General features: G+C 42.8%; 1 protein-coding gene across 2 annotated transcripts in view; it reads left to right on the top strand.

The window, feature by feature from the left end:
* plpp3 (phospholipid phosphatase 3) overlaps window positions 1-24,052 on the top strand; it is a 146,666-nt gene that overhangs the window by 74,632 nt on the left and 47,982 nt on the right. For both annotated transcript variants that reach the window (XM_078561038.1, XM_078561037.1), the window contains exons 3-4: window positions 13,187-13,467; window positions 16,884-16,941. In XM_078561038.1, the coding sequence (XP_078417164.1) occupies window positions 13,187-13,467; window positions 16,884-16,941 (339 nt within the window). The remainder of the gene's footprint in view (window positions 1-13,186; window positions 13,468-16,883; window positions 16,942-24,052) is intronic.

Here is a 24,052-nt window from a genome sequence, read left to right as displayed (position 1 = left end):
AGGATCCGGGAGAGAGAGAACAGCTAGAGGCCGAAAGCTTCTATGGTTTACCATACAGGAATGCATGTGGGAGCTTGTGCTTGAATTGAAAAGACCAAATTTGTGAGGAATTGAAATAAGCCTGGGAGATTTGTCAAGCCTGTGCTAAAGGGAGAATCGCCAGGAAAATCCCTCACCTTGAAAGAGAGTTTTGGGGTTAAAAGTTACCAGTCAGGAAAAGAAAAGGAATGGAAGTAAACCCTCGGCAACTAAGGGCGGCAATTTCCATGCCTGTTAGCGTTGGGCGTCATGGTGGGAAGGCCAAAAATCGGTTTCACAACGTCGTGAGACCAGTTTGCAATCATCTGCTTGGCCGCCAATGGCGGGCTGCCTTTCCTGCCACCGGATATCGGGTACTTCATTTTAATACATCTGCATATTATTGTAAGCCCTCACCAGAATCATCCCCTGTGCTGGATCATCCGGGCAATCATGCCGACGTGTTTCACAACTGTACATCAGTGCATCTGGCGAGCTGCACTTCACTCAGGACTTTGAGACTTGTTTGCCAACCTTGCTTTGGGCAGCACTCATGGTCATCAGCGCCAGGCTTCACAGGCAGCACCACATAATTATTAACGGGGCTTACGGGCAGGTCCCTACTTATGAGACCAGCTGTAAGGCGGAGGTAGCTTTTCAGTGGCTGTTGGGCTATGGCTTTCTTGGGTAAGGGGGAGAAGCGGCCTCAGGCAAGGGAAGAGACTGCACGGCTAGGGCATTACTGGGGAAGTCGGGGGGTATCTCAGGGTGTGTGTAGGGACACGTGTCGGTCTGTGCAAGTGGCCTCAAGAGAGTGAGGGCTGAGAATGCAGTTTCCAGAGGAGATTAGGCCAGTTGGAGATGTGAGGGTTTGTGTGTTAAGTGAGTGGTGATGTCCCTTGAGCTGGCAGCAAGTGAAATGCCAGTGAATGTGTGATGGGCTTGTGAGTTTAGGTTGATGAGACACTTGCCTTACCCTGATGGCACAGATGAGATCATTCACCCTTTTTCTGCACTGGATGGCCAACCTCTTCTGTGCAGCATTGGCACTGACCACCACTGCCACGCCGTCCCCCCAAGCCAGAATGGTGACACTGATGGACCTCCTGTGGCCAGAGCCGGGGTAAAGGAATTTGTGGCGGGCTTCAACAATGTCCAAAAGGTGTTCCAGGGATGCATCACTGAATCGGGTGCTGCAGCCTTCTTGCCTTTCGGGGCCATGTCTTCTGTGCAGCAGTCCTCGGCTGGAAGCACTGAGGAGTGTGCACATGGCTACACTTTAAATAAGGCACCCGGTATGAGGAAGCATTGAGGTGACGACGTGGCTGGCGAATCAGAGGCCACCCAACAGTGAAATGGCGTGTTTCCTGGGAATGCACGATTAATGAGGTGGGATTGGGACAAAAACCCACCACTGCGGCCACTGGATAAAATGTCACTTTTCCCACCCAGTACTGCACTTAGTGCAAATGTGGGATGATTCCGCCCTTGGAATCACTTTTGACTGGCTCTGGAAAAATCAAATGACTAATTAAGGGACAGTGTAAACTGTAAACTGGGTTTTTTGGTTGTGTTAAAAGTGAAGGGAAAGTTCTGTTCTGTATTTTAAAGTATAAGTTGTCCACAAAAATAATGTTTAGTCAATCTTGCTTTTAATCTGTTTGTTACAGTAAAAGTCTTAAAACATGAAATCTTGTCATGTCACCCTTTCAGCTATCAACTCGAAGTCCGGATTTCTCCTTTAAAAGTTATCAGTCCCTATGGGAATTGTAACAGGGAGCATGCACCAGAATTATGCAAAGTAGGCAGATTGTGATGACAATCACGGTCTAAAGCTGATTTGACAACAATGGTGCAGTTTTCAACCTCAAAGTTCCAGCAAATGTCTTCCCTTAACCTCATAGCTGAACATGCATTCATCAGCAGGAAGGACCCCTCACTAATTAAAGCGATCATCAAATACTTTTGGATGAATTGCTGATTTCTACTGGCTGCTGCTGGGTTTTTTGAAGATTTTGGAGGTGTGTGCTGCTGCTTAAAGTTGGCAAAGTCTACAGGTAGCGGTGTAATGCATGCTGAAGGCTTTGCTTCTGACTTGAAAGATTCTGCTCAGACCACTCGCTTCCAGACGTGGGTGCAATAGTTTGTATCCCACTTGGCCTGCAGGCTGATGGGGAGAATTAGTAGAGGCAACTCGGGAAGACAAGCTACTTGAAAATGAGAGATGGGCTTACAGCAAGTGACCAAATCTACCCTGGGTCTTCAGGGAGCAATTATTCTACCCAACCTCAGTGCGAAACAGTGCATCATGTATCTGTGCTTCACCTTGGATGTGCTCAATGTAATGGCCTAGCCATCATGAGTGAAGGAACAAAAGAGGCAACCAACACATCCCCGTTCTGGGCTGTGCTGTCCACAATCATCTCATCTGACTGCATTACCAGCGAACACAAGTCCAATTCCCATTTGCATTTGTACGCCCTTATATTCCCTGTTTTACTGATCATCACAGCGTCCTCTTGGCTATAATGCTGAATAGGGTGTTTCAGTGAGTGTGGTGTAATGTAATTGGGTGATGTGCCTGCCATAGTTGAATATCTGGCAGTGTGTGCAAACTCTGAGTTGTAGATCTGAGACTTGCAGCAGTGCCTATTTTGTGAGAGTGAGCTGAGGCTATGAATGTGAGGTGTGAGATATAATTGATAGAGAACGTTGGCAGGTGAGTGGAGGACTGGTGGTGAATGGAGCATTGTCAGACACCAGTAGTTCAGTTGAAAGAATATGGCGTTTAAGAATGAACTCACTGACCTTAATCACTCCTGTGAGGCCTTTAAACTTCTTGTGGCACTGCATCCTGATCCTTGGGGCAGTACTTCATTGATCGTGTTGGTTATCTGCTCCCATTGCCTTCTCAGAATTTGTTTGGAGCACTCCCTGGGCCCCTGTAGGTGGAGGTCATCTCTCCCCTTGTCCATCTCAAGTAGCAGGGTCTCCGGTGCTGTGTCTGAGAACTCGGAAGCATGCTGTAAGTCATGTTGAACTATTAGTCAATGTTCTTCCTGCTCTGGAAGTCTTCCTCAGCCACTTCCAGCACCTATTCCAGCCAGAATGCACCTCCCATTTAAGAGTCGCAGGTTAACTTTATGTAGTGCATGCTAGCTTTAACTTTGCATGAACTTCAGCCCCCTGCTAAGGCTTACAGCCACTCAGCAATGCGTTTAGCACTGGGCTGGCATACCCATCAGGTAAATGCAGGAAGGAATGGGTGCAAGGTAATTGTGCATCTTGGTCCTTGTGTTAATTTCACCTAACAAAACAAACAGTAATGGTGGTGTAGTAAAAATTCTAGTCCCTTGCTATTTGTTTTGATTGGCAACAAATATTTTACTCCGGAAAATACAGAGATTGGGAAATAGGACAAAAAGAAATGACGTGGACAGGGTGAGACTTTAATGCTCTGTGGATTGAATGTTTGGATTCAATTGGGAAAAATCTGATTTTCATTAGATTGTCTTTAAAGATTGCCAGATAAATTGGCTTCAGGCCAGGATGTGACTAGACTGATTATAATAGATACTGAAGTCTGTCATAGAAAGGTATACAAAGAAGGAAAAAGACACAGATATACACATATACCAAAGAGAACTACAAATTTTTAAAAATGTGTTTCAGATAGAATAAATAATTCTCTGTCCATGTGGTAGCAAATTATCTTGTAATCCTAACTCACACCAATCTCCATTTGTTCATCGCCCCTGTGCTCGCTGACCTATGATAGCTTTGGGTTAAGCAAAGCTTTGATTTTAAAGTTCTCATCCTTGTTTTCAAGTCCTCCATGACCTTGTCCCCTCCCAATCTCTGTAATCTCCTCTAGCCCTACAACTTTGCAAGGTATCTACTCTCCTCCAATTCTGGCCTCTTGAGCATCCCTTGTTTTAATTGTTCACTGTTGGTGGCCGTGCCTTCAGCTGCCAAGGGCTCAAGCTATGGAATTTCCTCCCTAAACCTCTCCGCCTCCCTAGCTCTCTTTCCTTCTATTAAACGCTCTTTAAAACCTACATCTTTGACCAACATTTTGGTATCCCCTTATGCCCCTCAGTATCAAATTCGTTTGATACAACACTCCTGTGAAGTGCCTTGGGATGTGTTTTATTACTTTAAAGGGGCTATATAAATATAAATCTTTGTTGTTTGTGTTAATTGTTCAACAGGTTTAAATCCTTTCATATCTAGTAGACAGCACTGAGTTAAAGAATATGATTGAGTCATGTTTCCCAAGGTAGATATTTTTTTCTTTTTGAAACAATGAGAAGTTGAGCCATTGGCTTGGAAAATATGTAATTAGGTGTAGTCTTTTAAGTGAATAACTCACTTTATACAAGTTTAAAAGCATACAAAAATGATTTAAAACTTAATCTTTTTAATTGTACACTTTGAATAAGTATGATATATGGTGTGTTATAAACACCAATGTACTGGTAAACATGGTGTGCACTTTTGTCATTACAGAGGTTGAAGTATGGTTTGCGGCAGGCACCACACTTGTAGGTGTATTATCTGAGACAGCAGCTTTGATATTCAGCTCCCTACCCAGTACTGTGTAGTCTTAAAAGGAAGCATGGAATCACCAAAGTTTCTGTAGGCTCAACTGTTTGGCTACCAGTGTTGCCTTACCCTTTAACCATCAACTTTCAAATCTATAGATAGTTCTGTTGGTGTGAGGCCAGTCATATCTAAATATTCTTATATAAATACAATTTTTGGTAGTGAGGGTAGTCTTGATCTAGGACCCATAATATGATAAGAAAGTTGACGTTTCAAGTATAAAACCTTTCCTCGGAACTGTGTTTTCAAGGAAGGGTCTTATACCTGAAACGTCCAACTGTGGTGTTTTTTTGACAGATGCTGACTTACCTGGTGACTACATGCACTTTGTTAATAGATTCAGATTTCCACCATCAGCAGTGTTTTACTTTTTAACCAACCTTACTTGCCTCACTTACTACGTTAACATTTTTGGCATTGATTATGTCATGGAACACAACCCTTTTTCTGTGTAATTTAAATGTGTTCTTGATTTAGACATTTCCAAATCAGTACCCCTAAAATGAGATGTTCGAAAAAGTAGAATTAAGTCAACAAACTGGTTAACAATTTTAAGCTTGACTTTTTGTCTAATTTGTTATATACTTCCATGGCAATTGGTTTTAAGAGCTAATGTAAGTTATTTCTTGATCACCTTCCTTTCTGCCCACCACATAACTGCAGTGAGTTGTATGCTAAAAAACATATCCTGATTTAGTTCTCAACGTGGAGTGTCAAACCTTTGACATAATCTAATATATTAGGATATTGGTGTCAGACTAGAGTTTTGACCTGGCATCAACAAAGGGCAACAATGAAGATAATCAGGTTACTGTACTGCTATCCAAACTGAAGTATAACTGCTACTGGAATACCCTCAGGTCACCAGTGTGAACCTAGTTGTATTGCCACAAAATCCAGTAAAGCATTGGGTAACAACACTGTATTTTGTTGCCCTCTCAGTGGATTATGGTGTAACCATTATAAACGATGGGAAATTTTTTATTTGCCTTGCTTAAAACACTGTCATAGAATAGGCTACCTTCAAGAGATATGCCTATTGCAAGACATAGAGTGCACTATGGCAAAGCCCTTAGCTTACTAGGGGTTTTTTTTGTGTTCATTCATGGGATGTAACCATCGTTGACAAGACCAGCATTTATGCCCATCCCTAATTTCCCTTGAGAAGATGAGCCACCCCCTTGAACTGCTGCAGTCCCATGTGGCATAGCATATGGTGTTGGGTGCTTTACAAGAGCTAAATATCCTGTTCCTTATATCTTGGGGTGGATTTCAGTGCAGTATTAATTAATTGAAACAATTCCAATTTCCATAGCAAGAGGGTGGACATTATTCCTGGAATGACAGCCCTCTTCTCCATCTGCAAACAATCAAAGGGGTGAAATTACTGCTGTCAATAATTTGACTGAAAAAGTCAGTTTGAAAACAAGACTATGAATCATGTTTTGTAGTCACACCAGCTTTTTTTGCTAAAATTATCAATGCCAGAATTGTTTGGCTGAGAATTGATGAAGATCGCAATGCATATTTTCTAGGGGGGCAGTGCAGTGGAACCAATGTAATGCCTATTAACCGAGGCACCTTGGCTTTGTGTGATGATCCAGGCCCCACATATTCTGGAACTCTATATATCTCCTCCAAACCAATTCCCCAAAATTTTGTCATCAGGATCATTTACTTGAATTTGATAATCAGTTTCTGTTGGCCAAATGTACAAAATTATTATTCCACACTGTTACTTATAACTAATATTTTGTGCCAGCAACACTTTTGTAATAACTCTAAATTAATGTCTGGTTATGGAATTTTCTGCTGGTGTACACATCAAAGAACTAGTGAGAAACAAGGTCTGTTAATTAGTTTAATGATTAGGTTCCATGAGTGGGGATACTATGTGAATATAAATGGCCATTTCCTGATCAATCTGAATACCTACTTTCAAGGTACTTTCACCTATTTCCAAATCCATGGATCTTCCTGTAGATATGAGCTAGCTGCAGCGGTTCAAGAAGGCAGCTCATTACCATCTTCTGAAGGGCAATTAGGGATGGGCAATAAATGTTGGCCTAGCTAGCAATTCCCACTAATGAATAAAAAAAAAGCTTCAACCAAGCTTTGTATGGTCAACTCAACCAGGTGTTAAAGCTGCAAAACCAGCCAACTACTAGTCAATGAAAAAACTGTTGCTACACCATAACTTTGTTTCATTAGGTTAACTATACAGTAAAAATTTTAAGAGTAAGAAGTTCATGGTAATTCTTCGGAGCTGTTTCATTTGTCTCAAGGAAAGTGAGCAATGATAGCATTACCCACTTTACAGCTGTATGTTACAAGATGTTTTAAGCTTTGCCTGCTCTTGAGGGCATTTTTACCTTATATGTGTTGGTTATACAGACGATAAAGTGAATGGTCGAGCCAGTTAACAGGCAGACCATGGATGATTGCTTTTAGAAATGATATTACCTAAAGGGAAAGATTGGACATGCAAAGCTCACATTCCAGCAGTGATGTTGATTACATTATGAGCTGCTGCATTTCTAGGGGGAGGGGTTGCACTCCTGGTTGAAGCTTGCAGGAAAACTCTCAGTAAGCAATGTACAATTTCCTCCAGGCCATTTCTTTTCAATTCTATCAAGCTAAATTTAAAGCAGGGTAACTTAATCTGAAAGCTGGTAGTAATTACATCAGTGTTTATTTTGCATATATATTTTTTTCCCTTTGGAGTTTCTCCACAACACTCAGCATTCTTGGATGAGAGCTCGGCCTGGGGACCTGTCCTGCTGCAGGCCTCTGCTAATGGTGCTTTACAGAAAGCTGCTGGGACACTTGCAAGGGCACTTTGGGAGGACTGGTTGTCCTCCCTGTCAGGAAGCACCTGGCCTCCACATTGGCCCAGCTGAGGTCATTAGCTCTGCTTGCTAATTTTTGCGAAAAAGATATGTGCAAGCCCTTGCTGAGCAGTGTTGGTAGAAATCATAAAAGGACTACCTGACTGCATTTATTTCAACTCTTAAGTATTCCTCCCTCTCCAAAATTAGTGAAATTACTGAAAACGTAGGAAAATCTTTCCCTAACTTTTGGGATTACAACACTAGCAACAGCTTGAATTTATATAGCGCCTATAATGTGAAAAATTATTCCACACAGTTTAATAAAGATGTAGTCAGGTATAAAATGGACATTCAGTCATATGGAGATATAGGAGAGGTGAAAATGGTGGGTTTTAAGGGTCTTTAAAAGAAGAGAGAGGGTGGAGGGGCAGAAGAGTTTAGGGAGGGAATAACATTGGGCTGGATTTAATGCAACCCATTGTGGAACCATGGCAGCTGGGCCCACTTAATTGCAGGAGAGGCCTGGTGTCAGTCTCATGGTGGTGGCAAAATTTCCCCCAATTAAGTTAGAAGGTGGAAGGATTCCTGGCTGCTGGCGGTGGGATGTCAATTTGGCTCATTAATGAGCCAGTTGACACCCATTATCCTGAACCCATCACAATTCAGTGGTGGCTCAGGGATTAAATTGGAGCTGCATGACTTTCCCACCCTTCCTGAAGGTCACCCTGTCAGGTTTGCCACCAGCCTCCTAGTGGGACTCCTTCATGATCAGGCACTCAGTGCCTGAACGAAGCACCCAGCATTGGGAAGTGGGGGAGCCTCTGAAAGCAACCCTCACTGTCCTTGCCTCCAAACCCAATCCCTCCTCTCCTATGAACCCCGCCCTGCAATACCCATCCCACATTCTCGCACCTTTTGTCTGCAGTCCTCAGTGATCTTGAGCCTCTGATGGATGCATTGCTGGCAACTGCCACTGCTCCTAGTAGTGCTCATGAGCAATGGAGGAACAGGGTCCTGAATCCTGGGAAAAGCCCGATGGTGGCCACTTAAGTGGCTGAAGAACACTTAATACCATTGGGCCCTCCCCCATGGAACTGACAGAGGTTCACGGCCAGTTCTCCAATCAATGGGCAAGAGCCCTGTCAGTCAAACTAAATCCAGCCTCTTGTGTGGGACCTAGACACTGAAGGCGTGACCGCTAATGATGGAGTGAAGGAGTGGGGGATGTGTGCATGAGAGGCCAGAATCGGCAGACTGAAGAGCTCTGTGTTACCTGGCTTATTTTCTTTCCACTGTTGTATTCAGTGAAGTAAGTGACTCATCATTCTAGACCTGCTGCCGCCTAATTTAGTGCCTACTATCTGCATTTACCTACAACTCAGGATGGGGGACATAACAAACACATTGTGTCTTGTTAAAAACAAAAAGCTAAAAGCTACTGCGGATGCTGGAAATCCAAAACAAAATAAAAACAGAATTACCTGGAAAAACTCAGCAAGTCTGGCAGCATCGGCGGAGAAGAAATCAGTCAACGTTTCGAGCCCTCATGGCCCTTCAGCAGAACTGAAGCATAGTTTCAACAAGGGAGAAATATAAATTGGTTTAAGGTGGGTGGGGGGGAAGAGACACATTGAGGGTGTGGTGTGAGCAGATAATCAAAAGATGTCAGAGACAAAAGGGTCAAAGAGGTGTTGAAGGTGGTGGTCTTTGTCTGAGAAAAGTGCTAATTAAGAATGCAAGACAGGATATTCAAAGTACAGCTCTAGTGGGGGTGGGGTGGAAAGACTAAAGGTTTTAGTTTTAGATTTAAAAATAATGGAAATAGGTGGGGAAAGAAGAATCTATATAGATTATTGAAAAAAAAGGTGGGTGGGGGGGGGAAAAGAAACGGGGTGGGGATGGGGGGAGGGGGAGTTTAAGATCTAAAGTTGTTGAATTCAATATTCAGCCCAGAAGGCTGTAAAGTGCCTAGTCGGAAGATGAGGTGCTGTTCCTCCAGTTTGCGTTGGGCTTCACTGGAACAATGCAGCAAGCCAAGGACAGACATGTGGGCAAGAGAACAGGGTGGAGTGTTAAAATGGCAAGCGACAGGGAGGTTTGGGTCTTTCTTGCGGACAGACCGCAGGTGTTCCGCAAAACGGTCGCCCAGTTTGCGTTTGGTCTCTCCAATGTAGAGGAGACCGCATTGGGAGCAACGAATGCAGTAGACTAAGTTAGGGGAAATGCAAGTGAAATGCTGCTTCACTTGAAAGGAGTGTTTGGGCCCTTGGACGGTGAGGAGAGAGGAAGTGAAGGGGCAGGTGTTGCATCTTCTGCGTGGGCATGGGGAGGTGCCATAAGTGGGGGTTGAGGAGTAGGGGGTGATGGAGGAGTGGACCAGGGTGTCCCGGAGGGAACGATCCCTACGGAATGCTGTCAAGGGGGGTGAAGGGAAGATGTGTTTGGTGGTGGCATCATGCTGGAGTTGGCCCGCATGGGCCCCAGCTATGCCTGTCTCTTTATGGGGTATGTGGAACATTCCTTGTTCCAGTCCTACTCCGGCCCCCTCCCACAACTCTTTCTCCGGTACATCGATGATTACTTCGGTGCTGCTTCATGCTCTCGTCGGGATCTGGAAAAATTTATTAATTTTGCTTCCAATCTCCACCCCTCCATCATCTTCACATGGTCCATCTCTGACACTTCTCTTCCCTTCCTTGACCTCTCTGTCTCAATTTCTGATGATAGACTGTCCACCAATATCCATTACAAGCCTACCGACTCCCACAGCTACCTCGACTACAGCTCCTCACACCCCGCTTCCTGTAAAGACTCCATCCCATTCTCTCAGTTCCTTCGCCTCCGTCGCATCTGTTCTGATGACGCTACCTTCAAAAACAGCTCCTCGGACATGTCCTCCTTCTTCCTTAACCGAGGTTTTCCATCCACGGTCGTTGACAGGGCCCTCAACCGTGTCCGGCCCATATCCCACGCATCCTCCCTCACGCCTTCTCCTCCTTCCCAGAAACATGATAGGGTCCCCCTTGTCCTCACTTATCACCCCACCAGCCTCCGCATTCAAAGGATCATCCTCCGCCATTTCCGCCAACTCCAGCATGATGCCACCACCAAACACATCTTCCCTTCACCCCCCTTGACAGCATTCCGTAGGGATCGTTCCCTCCGGGACACCCTGGTCCACTCCTCCATCACCCCCTACTCCTCAACCCCCACTTATGGCACCTCCCCATGCCCACGCAGAAGATGCAACACCTGCCCCTTCACTTCCTCTCTCCTCACCGTCCAAGGGCCCAAACACTCCTTTCAAGTGAAGCAGCATTTCACTTGCATTTCCCCTAACTTAGTCTACTGCATTCGTTGCTCCCAATGCGGTCTCCTCTACATTGGAGAGACCAAACGCAAACTGGGCGACCGTTTTGCGGAACACCTGCGGTCTGTCCGCAAGAAAGACCCAAACCTCCCTGTCGCTTGCCATTTTAACACTCCACCCTGTTCTCTTGCCCACATGTCTGTCCTTGGCTTGCTGCATTGTTCCAGTGAAGCCCAACGCAAACTGGAGGAACAGCACCTCATCTTCCGACTAGGCACTTTACAGCCTTCTGGGCTGAATATTGAATTCAACAACTTTAGATCTTAAACTCCCCCTCCCCCCATCCCCACCCCGTTTCTTTTCCCCCCCCCACCCACCTTTTTTTTCAATAATCTATATAGATTCTTCTTTCCCCACCTATTTCCATTATTTTTAAATCTAAAACTAAAACCTTTAGTCTTTCCACCCCACCCCCACTAGAGCTGTACTTTGAATATCCTGTCTTGCATTCTTAATTAGCACTTTTCTCAGACAAAGACCACCACCTTCAACACCTCTTTGACCCTTTTGTCTCTGACATCTTTTGATTATCTGCTCACACCACACCCTCAATGTGTCTCTTCCCCCCCACCCACCTTAAACCAATTTATATTTCTCCCTTGTTGAAACTATGCTTCAGTTCTGCTGAAGGGCCATGAGGGCTCGAAACGTTGACTGATTTCTTCTCCGCCGATGCTGCCAGACTTGCTGAGTTTTTCCAGGTAATTCTGTTTTTATTTTGTCATTGTGTCTTGTCCTGTATCAGCTATCCCTCTTCTGCCACCACCACTTGTCTTCCTCATTAGCACTTGTGACTCACCCTTTCCATTTAACCTCACTATTATAATCTCCTACAGTATGCGTAGCTGGGGGTGAAGTTGTTTGGCAGCTTCTGGTTTGGTTAAACGATAAATCGATTCTTTTTGTTTTGTGAAGAAAGCAGGTGACTAAATAACCATATTTAATAATTTGGGGCTACATTATCATTAAATTCATGATTGTTTCCTTGAGCATAAGCACAGGGTGAGGACACATTGATATAACATCATGTAAATCAGAATATCAATGTACAATATATTATACTCTGTACTGTCGGCTGTCTTTCATCTCCAAAAGTCACATGTCTGTAAGCTATTTTATTTGTGGGACCCCCACCGCCTTTTGTATGTTGTGTCTTTCAGGTACACACAAGTTTAGCCTGTGAACATAACAGCAATTAATTTCACATGGAATGACTTAGTTCATGAAAATTGTTTTCTGCAGTCCATTCTCTTTGCCGTAATGGCACACACAATTTACGTTGGCTTTCCATCTTTGCTTCAGCTATCTTATTTGTTGCATCCTTTGTGTTGGTGCCATGTTTGTATTTGAAAATGCCTTTCACAAATCCTACTTTTCTTCATGTCCACGTATGCCCCATGCTGTTACTTAGTGGTAAAATTAATGTCTTATGTTTTGTGGCATTTTTCTAAACTGTAGTCAAGATCATGTTGACTCCTTTGCATTGTTGGGGTTGTCTAGCCTATCAAAATCTTGTCACATTGCTTGAATACAGCAACAATCATTGCCTCCAGGGCATGATCTGTGGGGGTGGGGAGGGGAGATTTTGTAAAAATTTGTTATCGATGAATTTCTCTCAGAAACTGCACAGTCCGCGGCTGGAAGAAAGAATTTTTGAAGTTATACTACTTAAGTGGCTTCTTTGTTGCTTGAGAAATGTTAAAGGGTCTTTATTGGGTATCGTGACTGTCGTTTTCTTGTTCTTGCGGACAGATTGAATTCTCAGGAATCATGTAAGTCAAAATGGCGTGAAGCCATGATTCTGTTAGAAAATTGTAAACTTTGGCAAAAAGTGCGCATTTCTTTTGTTTTTCATGAACAGAGAAATGGCAGACTGACAGCCATGTCTTATTGCCTTGTGGTGGCATATTTCTGTGGCATTACTAATCATGCCTCCTATTTAGGTTTGCTTTATTTTCAATCATTTCATACACACAGGCACCCTACATATTTACATACGTACATAGCAACTTGTGAGCACATATATTGAGAAATCCTGCAACATCTTAAATACAAAACCAAAAAATACAATTATATTTTGCTATTAGTGTCTTAGCTCAAATACTAACACCATGTGAGAATTTGACAAGCTTCCCTTGCTTAATTAATATTCTCCTTTCAGACTTGTTTTCTGCTGCTGTGAGAAACATTTGTCTTGACAGACTAATAAATACCCTCTCCCCTGATCCTCTCTCTTTACAAACAAGTTATCAGTCACTAAATTGCTAATTAAAATGCTGCCTATCTCAGTTTCATAAGGTATTGTTTATACACAGGAAACACTATATGACCTCAGGAATAATTTTGTGTTTTTTTTAAACAGATAATATCAGGAGAGTGCTACCGGATCCATTACATGAAGGAACGTTCCAAGTCCTTTATCCGCAACCCATATGTAGCTGCTCTGTATAGACAAGTTGGCTGCTTCATCTTTGGCTGTGCCATAAGCCAGTCCTTCACTGACATTGCAAAAGTGTCTGTCGGTCGTTTAAGGCCACACTTTCTAGATATCTGCAATCCAAACTTTTCAACTATCAACTGCTCGCTTGGTTACATTGTGGACTTTGAATGCAGAGGCAATGAAAGTAAAGTTCAAGAAGCAAGGTAGGGATTGTTACCTAATATGAAATGAAATAGAACGTCATTTGAATATGGTTAATGTTTCAGGTCAATGGCCATTTTTTTCCTGATAAAAGATCATCGATCCGAAATGTTATCTCTGTTTCATTCTCCACAGATGCTGCCAGACCTGCTGAGTATTTCCAGGATTTTCTGTTTTTATTTCAAATTCCCAGTGTCCACAGTATTTTGCTGTTGTGCTATTTAGCTATGGCTGCAGTTACACTGCCCAAGGCAGTGTACATCCCCACCCCAAGAAAATACGAGGGTACTCTTCTTTGGAGATAATGCAAAATGGCTAATACTGAATCTGCAGCCCATTTTACATCATGGCCGATAAGTGTTCATCGAAGTCAAAGAAAAGGAAACTCGGGCGAAGAGTAAAATAGACTACAGAAACTACAGCCTACTTTTTACATTAATTACACACAATTCTCTTAGGTTTTGTGACACAATTTTATATAAAGTTTAGGAACACTGTATGGCTTCATGAACTGTGTTGTTTATAAGAAGCGGTGGTATCAGCTGACTATAATTCAGTGATTCAGCTACTCCCACATCTCAATGAAACATGAATTCTTATGTATTTTTATTTCAAAGCTTTATACCTAAATTAAATGAAAGTTGCAGCTGTTTGTGATTGGTGTCACATTTTTTTCCAGTTTGTCAAAACCACCCACACTTTTCCACTGCCTCTGGCCTCCTCTGCTTGCTGGGCGGAAACTTGTGGTGGTGAAGGGGATCTTGGCCTCTTGCTGGAAAGCTGGCAAGAGCCCTGCATCACCTGTTTTTGAGAATGCTTTCCACATCTTGTTCCTCTCAGGCACTTTACAGGCCAGCAGCAGGCCTTTCTCCAGGATCAAGGACCCCGTGGGCAGAAGCCCCGGCCGCCAAGAGCTGCTAGCCAATCAGAGGCTGACAACTCTATTGAATGGCAGCGCTACTGGAGAGACATTGGCTTTTTCCAGTGTGATACCCACCTGAGGCTGAGGATTGTCACAGGCCAAAATTGAGTGATGGCAGCAGGGGAGTTGTTGGGGAGGAGCGTCAGCAGCAAGGGCAGGGGGTGGCAGGGTTCCTCAATCAGGTATTCTTGACTTTGAACAAGGAAACTCCTTCCCCCCACCCCTCGGAACTCTTAAGCAATCCCGACAGGGTTTACTTTTTTGAGCTTCCCACATGACAAGCCCATGTGGTCCTTACCAGTGGTGACAGGACGAGGCCCTTAAGATGGCATGAATTGCCCACTTAAGGTCTTCCTTTGGTGGCGGGACAGGAAGGCCATCCACAGTCTTTCCTTCCACAGAATTGATCTGGATTGGAGGCAGAAAAGTGGTGGGTACCCAGCAACACCCTCCCCCCAGATCAAATGCACCCCTGTTGAGCCACAAAACTCGTCATGGGGGAGGGCACAAGATTCTGTCTGCTGTGCCCCCTTTCACCCCATCATTGGCGGAAATGCATTTAGCCACCTAGGTTCTATGCTCTGTAATTCCTCTCCTAAGCTCCAAAATAAATATGCTCACCTGCACTTGGAGGACAGCTAGAGTCAGTGTGAGAAAGTTGCAGGTGTACACTGGCAATTTTCCATCTATTACTGTGCATGGATGAAATATTATAGCAAGTACACCAGGTGCCTCCGCTGTATTTGGGGAAGAAATTGCCCTGGCATGCACAGTGTCATGACACACCGATGCATCCTAGGCCCTGATTATCGCTCCCAAGGCGGGTACGCGGAGTCGGGGAAAATCCCTAGCTGAGCACACTTGCCTTTGGTGAATCAGCCCCGACCGGCCATATTTTCAGTCCAGGAGGGCGGGTGGTTCTGGAGTCAGGCCTGCTGCCCCCACCGGAAACAGTGCAGAGGCAGCTACAGGAACTGCCGAGTGCCGAGGTGGGCTGTTTAACAGGTCTGTCTTGGGGTTCTGAGACTTTGTCCCAATTGTAATAAAAATAAGTTGGCTCTCTAGCCCTCATCCCTCACAGCCCCTCACCCCACCCACCCACTCCCCATGCCCTATCCATGCCAATGTATGCTTCAACCCATCCCCCATGGCCCCTCATGCCTTCCATGCCAACCTATCCCCCTCTACCCATGCTATTTATAGCCCCTATGCCAACTAATGTCAACACGTGACCTCCTACTTATCCCCATGGCCCCTTATAGCCCCATGTCAACTTAGTGCCAACTTATGACAACCCATGCCTCCACCCACTACCCTTTTCTCTTGCACCCCACTCCCATGACAATTCACCCAGTATCCACCAAAGGCAGACTCCAGGAGCCATGCTGATGAAATAAAATAATGTTGTAAGTGTCTTTTACAGACTTCACTATGTAAAAACCTTTCACTGGTAAAAGCCCATTCAGTACATTTAAATCCCTTCAAGTACTTAGTCCCTTATAAAAACAAGCATTTGTATTCATAGCCCCACATCAAAGACAGCTAATCCTTTAATAACCTCTTGGAGCTGTCATTCAAACTGAATTTACAGGCTTCCCACTGTGATTACGATAGCTTGGGGAAGCAGTACTAATACTGCAGTGATAGCCCTCAGGCTTATGTCAACAAACAGGTATTGAAATTGCAAGCACCGATTTTTTTTCCCCAACTCGGAGACACAGTGGGCTGTTTCTTTCTGAAATGAAAGAGCGGGTGATTTTAATAACTTGATAGTTTGATAGTTCCACAGTCTTTTTCCACCTTTTATGCACATTCACATCTACACTTAAAAATCGCACTACTGTGAGAAATGGACCTCGCTCCAGCTAAAATTGAGTCTGTTTGAACTCAGCACTGAGTTCAAATGGCTCTGCTAGGTTCAGTTTCCCCCACTCCTTTTCCATGCCCCCCGACCCCCGCCTTGGGGAAAATAAAATCTGTTGGAAATGGGGGTTGGACTTTCAGATCTGGGGTCCTGGCGCCATTTTGGGTATATCAATGCAACCATGTCATCGTGGAGTGTTTACATATTTCACAGCTGTACCTAATGTTTATCCAAACTATGATTTTATTTCTCTGGTTTCTTCTCTTAGCTTTGTGCAGTACACTAAAAGATTCAATACAAATTACATCCAGAGAGTACTGTGCACATTGTGGGTACATGCGCGTTGTGAATATAATAATGTTAAATTCACATAGTGTTTAATGTCATAACATCTTAAAGCACTTCACAAAAGAGTTGCTTTTATGCATGCAAATGTATGGAGAGTGGGAGTTTATGCATTTGTTCCATCATGCATAGAGTGCAATTAATCTAATTAGATTGGCCTTTCCCAGAATGGGTTTACCTCTCTGTGTAATTTGAACTTCAGGTGGGTGGAAATTTGGCAAGATAAACGTGTTTAGCTTAGCCCAAATTGCTGTAAAAGAACTTAATTATTTTGGTTTGTTTTCCAGGAAGTCGTTCTTTTCGGGACATGCTTCCTTCTCATTGTACACCATGTTGTACTTGGCGGTAAGTGACATAATGTTTCATTTGTCTTTCTGTAATTTGTACCCAGGAATTTGAATTTTTTTAGGCCATCATTTTGTTGAAGGTGTAATGCTTTCAAATTGAGGTTGTTTCTTGATTACAATATATTCACAGTGTAGAGGGTATGTTACATTGGGATCATTAAGTTTCACTGGATGGCTGGGGATTGTAGATGGTCACTGTGACATACTCCAGGCAATGGCAGTGATGCTAGTATGTATTACAAAATATGGCAAAAGGATTTACAGCACAAAAACAGGCCATTAGGCCCGACTGGTCCATGCCACTGTTATGCTTCACATGAAACCCCTCTCACCCTTCTTCATTTACTCCCATCAATATATCCTTTAATTCCTTTCCTCCTTGTGTGCTTATCTACCCTCCCGTAGATGCATCTAATCTATTTGCCCGAGGTAATGAATTCCACATTCAAACTGCTCTTTAGGGGAAGAGGTTTCTCTTGAATTCCCTATTGGATTTATTAGGACTATCTTATCTTCATGGTACTTATTTCTGGCCTTGCATGTGTGTGCCTGCTGGGTTTTTGATTGTGTCACCAGAATGTTGACATTTACCAGACTTTGATGAGCTTGGTATAGCCTGAATTTTCCGCGAAGCAGCAATCACTGTCAGATTATTGCTCTGACCGTACTTCTCTGTGTCCGGACGCAGCTCCTCATTTCTGGCTGGGTCTTCTGAGCCTGGTTTCTCTCGAAATGCGGAGTGTACAATCCCTAGGAGAACTCCATCACAGTGGAGTAGTATCACGGAGGCGTGGAAAGACTGGACACAACCCCTTTTTACGGCACTAGCTGCCATAAGTTAAGTTTGAATGTCTAGTGTGAATGTTAGCGAATGTGTGAGTGGATGAATGAACAAATGGGTAGGTTGGGAGGTGGGTGAGTAAATGGTTAGAGTGGGTGAGGTAAGCGGGTAAGGTGGGTAGGTGGGTGAGTTGGTAGGGAGTAGTCTGGTCGGATTGGGGGGGTAGTCAGGTTGGGGGCTAGTCAGGCCTGGTTGGGGGATGGTTAGTCAGGTGATGTGGGTAGTCAGGTCTGGTTGGGGGTTAACGTGGTCTGGAGGGGTAGTCTGGTTGGGCAGTGAGGGGTGGTCTGGCCGGGGGTTCTAGGGGGCTAGTGGGGGGTCTGTGGGGTGCATTGGGGGTCAGTGTGAGTGATTGGGTGGGATTAGTTCTGTAGTTATTCAAGAGTTGGACTAATATTTTTCTGTCTAATATTTCCTAGGTAACAGGCTGTGGAACTGTCTGAAGTCTCCGACTCCAACTCAGAGTCAGAGGCTTGCGGAGGGTCCTAGGGAACAGGGAATTGTTGTCGGAAGTTCAGACTTCTCAGATAATTCTTTGGATGTCAGTGTGTCAGGACTTCTGTGGGGTCCCGATGCACGTATCCGGTCTCTGACGATTAGAGACTGGAAGACCTGGGCCTACATTTCCTCCCCTGTTTTTACTTCTCATGACATACTCTCCTTCTGGAGCAGTCAAAACATGAGTGTCAGGCAAGAGTATGCAATGGAACATTCTTTTTAACTAGCTATGGTCTTAATTCCATTGGGACTTTTTCCTGGATAGATTTGGTAACAGACCATTCAAGAGGAGTACAGTGCTACATTTTGTATCCTACTGCACAAATTCATGGTCATGTGCCTTTGTTTCATGTTTTGCTATGCTAAAATTTGCATGTTTAAAGTTTGCTGCGATTGGTCAGTTCAGATTTAACACCAGTGTCTCCAGTACTGGCACCCCAGGATGTCCTGTACTTTTATCAGCTAGTGAACAAAAGTGACACTTCACACCTTGTTACTTTAACAAATTATGCCACGCCATTTTTTTCTGACTTTTAAGTGTTGTGGATAACACGTAGGAGTCATAGGGTGATTTCTTTGTGTATATAATCAGCAGTACATAGCATAATAAACAGATACCATAGAGACGGATAGACTGCATAGGTCACAGAGAGATACATTGTGGGGGTTCCAGTGTAGACACAGCCCGAACTACAAAGGCCAAAAAAGCATTAACTTTATTACTGAGTGGAAAACAAGCCATAAATGAACCTGGAGAAGTCACTGAGGTTTCTGGATTCACAATCGTCTCTTAATCCTCAAAAGCACATTTATCTCCAGAATTTGGAAGCTTGGGAAATAATAAATGTAATTAAAATCTTCATGTGCATTCCAAACTATATAACTGGTCAAAAACAGGACATTTTTCTGAGTAACTTTGTGTTCCTTCTGTAGCATGACTGACTAATCTGTCCTAATAGGTTTTGTTTCCATGAGCTGCCTTTGAGCTTCACTGGTTCTCAATGCGTTTTACATTCCTCACTGCCACCAGTGTACTTGTTCAGATCTGTCTTTGTATTGTTAGCCAGAAGAATGTCTTTGAGTGCTGCCACTTTCTAAATCATGTCTATGATCCCATACACCTGTTGGATAAGAGCTTTAATCCATTGCATAAGAAATGAGACCAAACATCTTCTCGAGCACTGAGTTCAGATAACAATGGTCCTACAATTCTTTTCACAACGTTTTAGCCATGTTCTTTGTTCCTTACATTGTTATAAATAGTATGCAAATCCCAGTTTTATTTCAAGTTTAGTGCAGATAATTGACAAACCCTATTTCCTGTAAGCATGAAATACGACTCATTAAAGTGAGGGAACTGATTTTAAACTTATTTTGGCTTGTTTGTCTTATGCCATTGCTGTGAATATTCTGATGTCCATATGCTTACAGTTAGTTCTACAGTTTAGAGATTCCTAATCTATCTCAGCAAACAAACATTCATAACTATAACTCACACATTGTCTCTCTGAACTCTTATCTAAACCACTGCAGGAACAAATAACACAAACGTTCATACATCGTGTACCATTTGCATTCAGTTGTTCCGAAACTGCAACCTAGAGTGCCAAATGGAACTGCAGATCACAAATGTAAATTATTTATTAGAATTGTACATGGACAGATATGCATAATATATGCATATACACACACACACACTCGCTCCTCTATATATAAAACATCTATTTATGGAGGGAGTCATTATTTGGAAATAAAGCATCTTTAAATAACTAAAAGTTTAATGTTTCTTTAAATGTGAACCAACATTTCTGTGTGGCATTCACTTGAATCTTCTGAATGAATGTTTTTGTTTTTTTATTTTCAAAAGATCCATCCACAGAAATGCTCCCTCAAGACAAAAACTGTGGAATAGAATTAGCAATATACAGTTGTAAGCTTAACTGATTTCCCTATATGATATGAGGTTAAAGATCATTGGAATGCAGAATAAAAATTTGACCCTACCACCGGATTAGGCCAGACACTAGACTTCACATGGTTTGATTTATGAAGCTTCTCAAATCGGGGTCAGACTCCTACCAGCTCAGAGCAATGGTATTGCAATAATTCAAATGCTTTTTCTCTTTATAATACATTTTACTGGATAGTAGCATAGAGATTTTAAGCAATAGCAGCATTCTTCCAAGGCCATAGTAATAAAATGGTCAATTGTTCTTGTAAATCCTAAACATTACAAAGGGCTTTTGCAACCAATTCCAAACATAATGTTCTTTGTCTGCGGATATTCTATTGTGACTCTGATATTAATAATAATAGGCCATAGTGAGAACCTAAGTTGCATTGAGAGCAAAATACTGAATGACATTCAGCATTCAATTGACAGGTTTCAAAACAAGGGCAAGAGTTCCTAGGCAAATATACAAAGAATTGTTATAGAGAGGTACTGAATACCAAACTGGGACTTGAATTACTTTCGTAAGGATTTGCTTTGATTTAAAAACAGTTAATTCCCAGAATGCAAAATTGCAATTTTTAAGAAGTTCCCATGTCCTCAATGTTGGTCAGATCTCAGAATTGAAGAAATGTTGTAGTTTTTACTGTACCAGATTTTACCAGAGTGGGGCATCTTGTGATGTGCCCCTCATTTGATCATGCACATTTGGGTTTTAAAATCACTTGCCCACAAGGTTGCTGGAAGTGCAAGCTGATAATAGCAGTGCCCAGAACTGAACACAGTACTCCAGATAGGGTCCAACCAGTGCTATGTACAGCTTTTGTATAACATCCAGGTTCAAAATGCAATGTAGATCAAATCTTTGAGACTTGTCAAATGATGACCATGCAGCTGACTACATGAATACTATATCTGGTAACAGTATAGGGCAGGATTTTCCCCTTGTTGGGCAGGTGCGGCAGGCGGGCCCAGGAAGAGACTTGACTGCTACCCGTGATCAGGGTCCAACTGCGATTTCATGCTGGCGGGCCAATTAACGGCCAACCAGCGTTAACGCGCACTAAGAGCCTCAGTGCTGCTGGGGTGGGGGCGGGAGGAGCGCGAGCACTGAAGTCTACGCATGCGTGGGGGAACCTGCACTGATAGCTCCCTGAAGGCACAGAGCTGCCTCAGGGAGCTGAAGAATTTTAAATACAAAAAAAAAACATTTTACAAATGATATAAACATGTCCCCACATGTGACTCAGTCACATGAAGAGGGACATGTTAAAAATGTTTTTACTGCTTTTTCAGTAACTGTTGGAAACCTCATCCCATGCGTGGATGAGGTTTCGTGAAAAATACAAAGGCTGCCTGGCCTATTTGTTCGCCCACCAACCGAATGGTTGAGCAGGCAGCAAAAATGCAACTTAATTAATTGCTTGAGGGCCTTAATGGGCCTCTTAATTGTCGGCAGGCACACTGCTGCCTTGCGTGCACCCGCCAACTGAAAGATCACGAGAATGCGCGATGACGTCGAGACGCTCGGCCTATGTCATCACGCACCATTTCACCCCCGTTCGAGTTGGGAGTGCGCCCGCCTGCAGGACGAAAAATTCTGACCGTAGAATTGGTGCCATTCAAAACATTTTATTTCAAGTAAATGGTTAATTATCTACATAATATATTAGGATCAATAAATGTGTTGCACTCTTCATTTTAGTGAAAATTGCCCCCCCCCCGCCTCCCCCCCACTCCCGCCCCCATCCATTAATACTAATCATTTCCGTGGTTTCCCTGGTAACTTACCCACAGATCACTTAAACCTTTGTGTAAATACCAGCTCTTCTTGTTTCTAATATGCTCATTTTTAAACTGTGTTTTGTAGTATCTAAACCCTGAACATCAAAGGGCGGAACAGTAGAACCAGTGAATGGAATTAATTCAAAATAAACGTTATTTTATTTTCTGGAAGGCTGGCATTTCAAAAATGTAAGATGACTTAGAATGATTCCCCCATACCTACGTATTCATAGAAAAGTACTCACAAAATGTTTTGAAAATAATTTACTGTGTAATTAATGTCCCAGCAGTGTTGATCCTTTGTATTACACTTAGTGATGCCAAATAGCTCTGGTCTCCAGTGAATACTTTACATGGTTTGGCACATGTACAACAGTTGCTGTGTATTAGGCCTGGCACATTTGTTTGAACCTTGCTCTCTATTTACAGGAGATACCATCAGCTACCACAGTTGTGTACACTGCCCTCCATATGGAAGCATTCTCATATCAGTCAGCATGCTGTCCCAGATCCTGAGTTTCCATGATAAGAAAACACTGGAAATTAAGAGTTTTCATAGCCTCTAATGTGCTGTGAAGTTTATCATTGTTTTTATCTTTCAATGGCTTTTTACAGGCAAATGTATTTTCCACTTGAACCTAGACCAACACAATAACTTGCCTTTAGGAATTGCTGCTCTTACTGTGATCTCTGCACCAGTTTCCATGAGTATCCTGTTCTTTGCAACACAGTATTGTTCTGAATGTGCAAAAGTGTCGTGGAATTTTAATTAGAATATACCAGTTTTCAAAGTTGAATTGTGCTCATCTTAGGCAGCAACTTATACCAGTAAGCATCTTTAGACTTAGCCTATTTTATCATACATTTAAAAATTCTAGTTACGAAGAGAGATTCTCCCTGACCTCTTGACATCATATTCTGCTAAATCTGCACTACAAATTGAAACAGGCTGTGGACAGCAATTTCATTTTGTGATAATGCATAGAAAGAAAGAATTTGCGTTTATAGAACACCTTTGGATGTCTCAAAGTGCTTCACTGTCAATGTAGGCAAATGTGGTAGACAACTTGTGTCCAAGTTCCACAAATAACAGTGAGATAAATGACCAGATAGTCTGCTTTAGTGATATTGACTGAGGGATAAATATTACCCTGGGCACCTGGAGAAATCCCTACTTTTCTTTAAGTAGCACCACGGGACCTTTTACATCCATCTAAGAGGCCAATGAGACCTTGATTTAATGTCTCATCCCAAGAGACGGCACCTCTAGCAGTGCAGTACTCAGTCAATATTGCAGTAAAGTGTCAGCTTAGATTATGTGCTCAAGTCTCTAGGCTATAACATTTAGAATAATATGGCAATCTAGCTAAAAAAAGATTTGTTTGATTTATGCAAGACATCATATTATTACCATATTAAAATTAAAAAGTATTGAAGTAAAATACAATATTAACTAAATATAAACATGTCAATATGAGTCAAAAAAAGATCTTTTGGCTGCCCTCTTCCAAAAATACATGTATAATTTTGATCAGTACAGATTCTAATAGTTTATTTTATCAGCCCCCTTCAGCAGATTAATCACTACTAAAACTTCCAAGAAGGCAAAAAAAAAGCGCATGGGGTTTCTTCCCAACATCCACATATAATTTAGCAATGCTCTAAAGTATTTGTTTACAATCAGGATCCATTATTGTTTTCATTCCTTTAACCTCTTACACACTCTCTCTCTCACACTCTCTCTCACACGCACATGCACACACACACACACACATGGGTGTCTTAATTGTGGTGTTATTTGGGTTTTTTTCCCTCACATTTCCCATGAAGATATTCCTTAAAATTTGAATTGACAAACTGCTGAAAAGTGACTTTAATTCTAGGTCGCCACCTTTGCCTCCTTTTATTTTTAAGTTCACCCCAAGAATTTTCTTTAAAGGGTTTTCTTTTAGTAATGTGTGGGTGAAATTTGACCCCATTCGTAAATAAATGACATGAAAACCACCTCTTCGTGATGATAGAGTTAGATGCTAA

The sequence above is a fragment of the Cetorhinus maximus genome, chromosome 17, assembly GCF_964194155.1.
Source record: "Cetorhinus maximus chromosome 17, sCetMax3.hap1.1, whole genome shotgun sequence".
Lineage (NCBI taxonomy): Eukaryota > Metazoa > Chordata > Chondrichthyes > Lamniformes > Cetorhinidae > Cetorhinus > Cetorhinus maximus.
The sequence above is the reverse complement of the archived record's forward strand: the minus strand, read 5'-3'. Positions and strand labels throughout refer to the sequence as shown.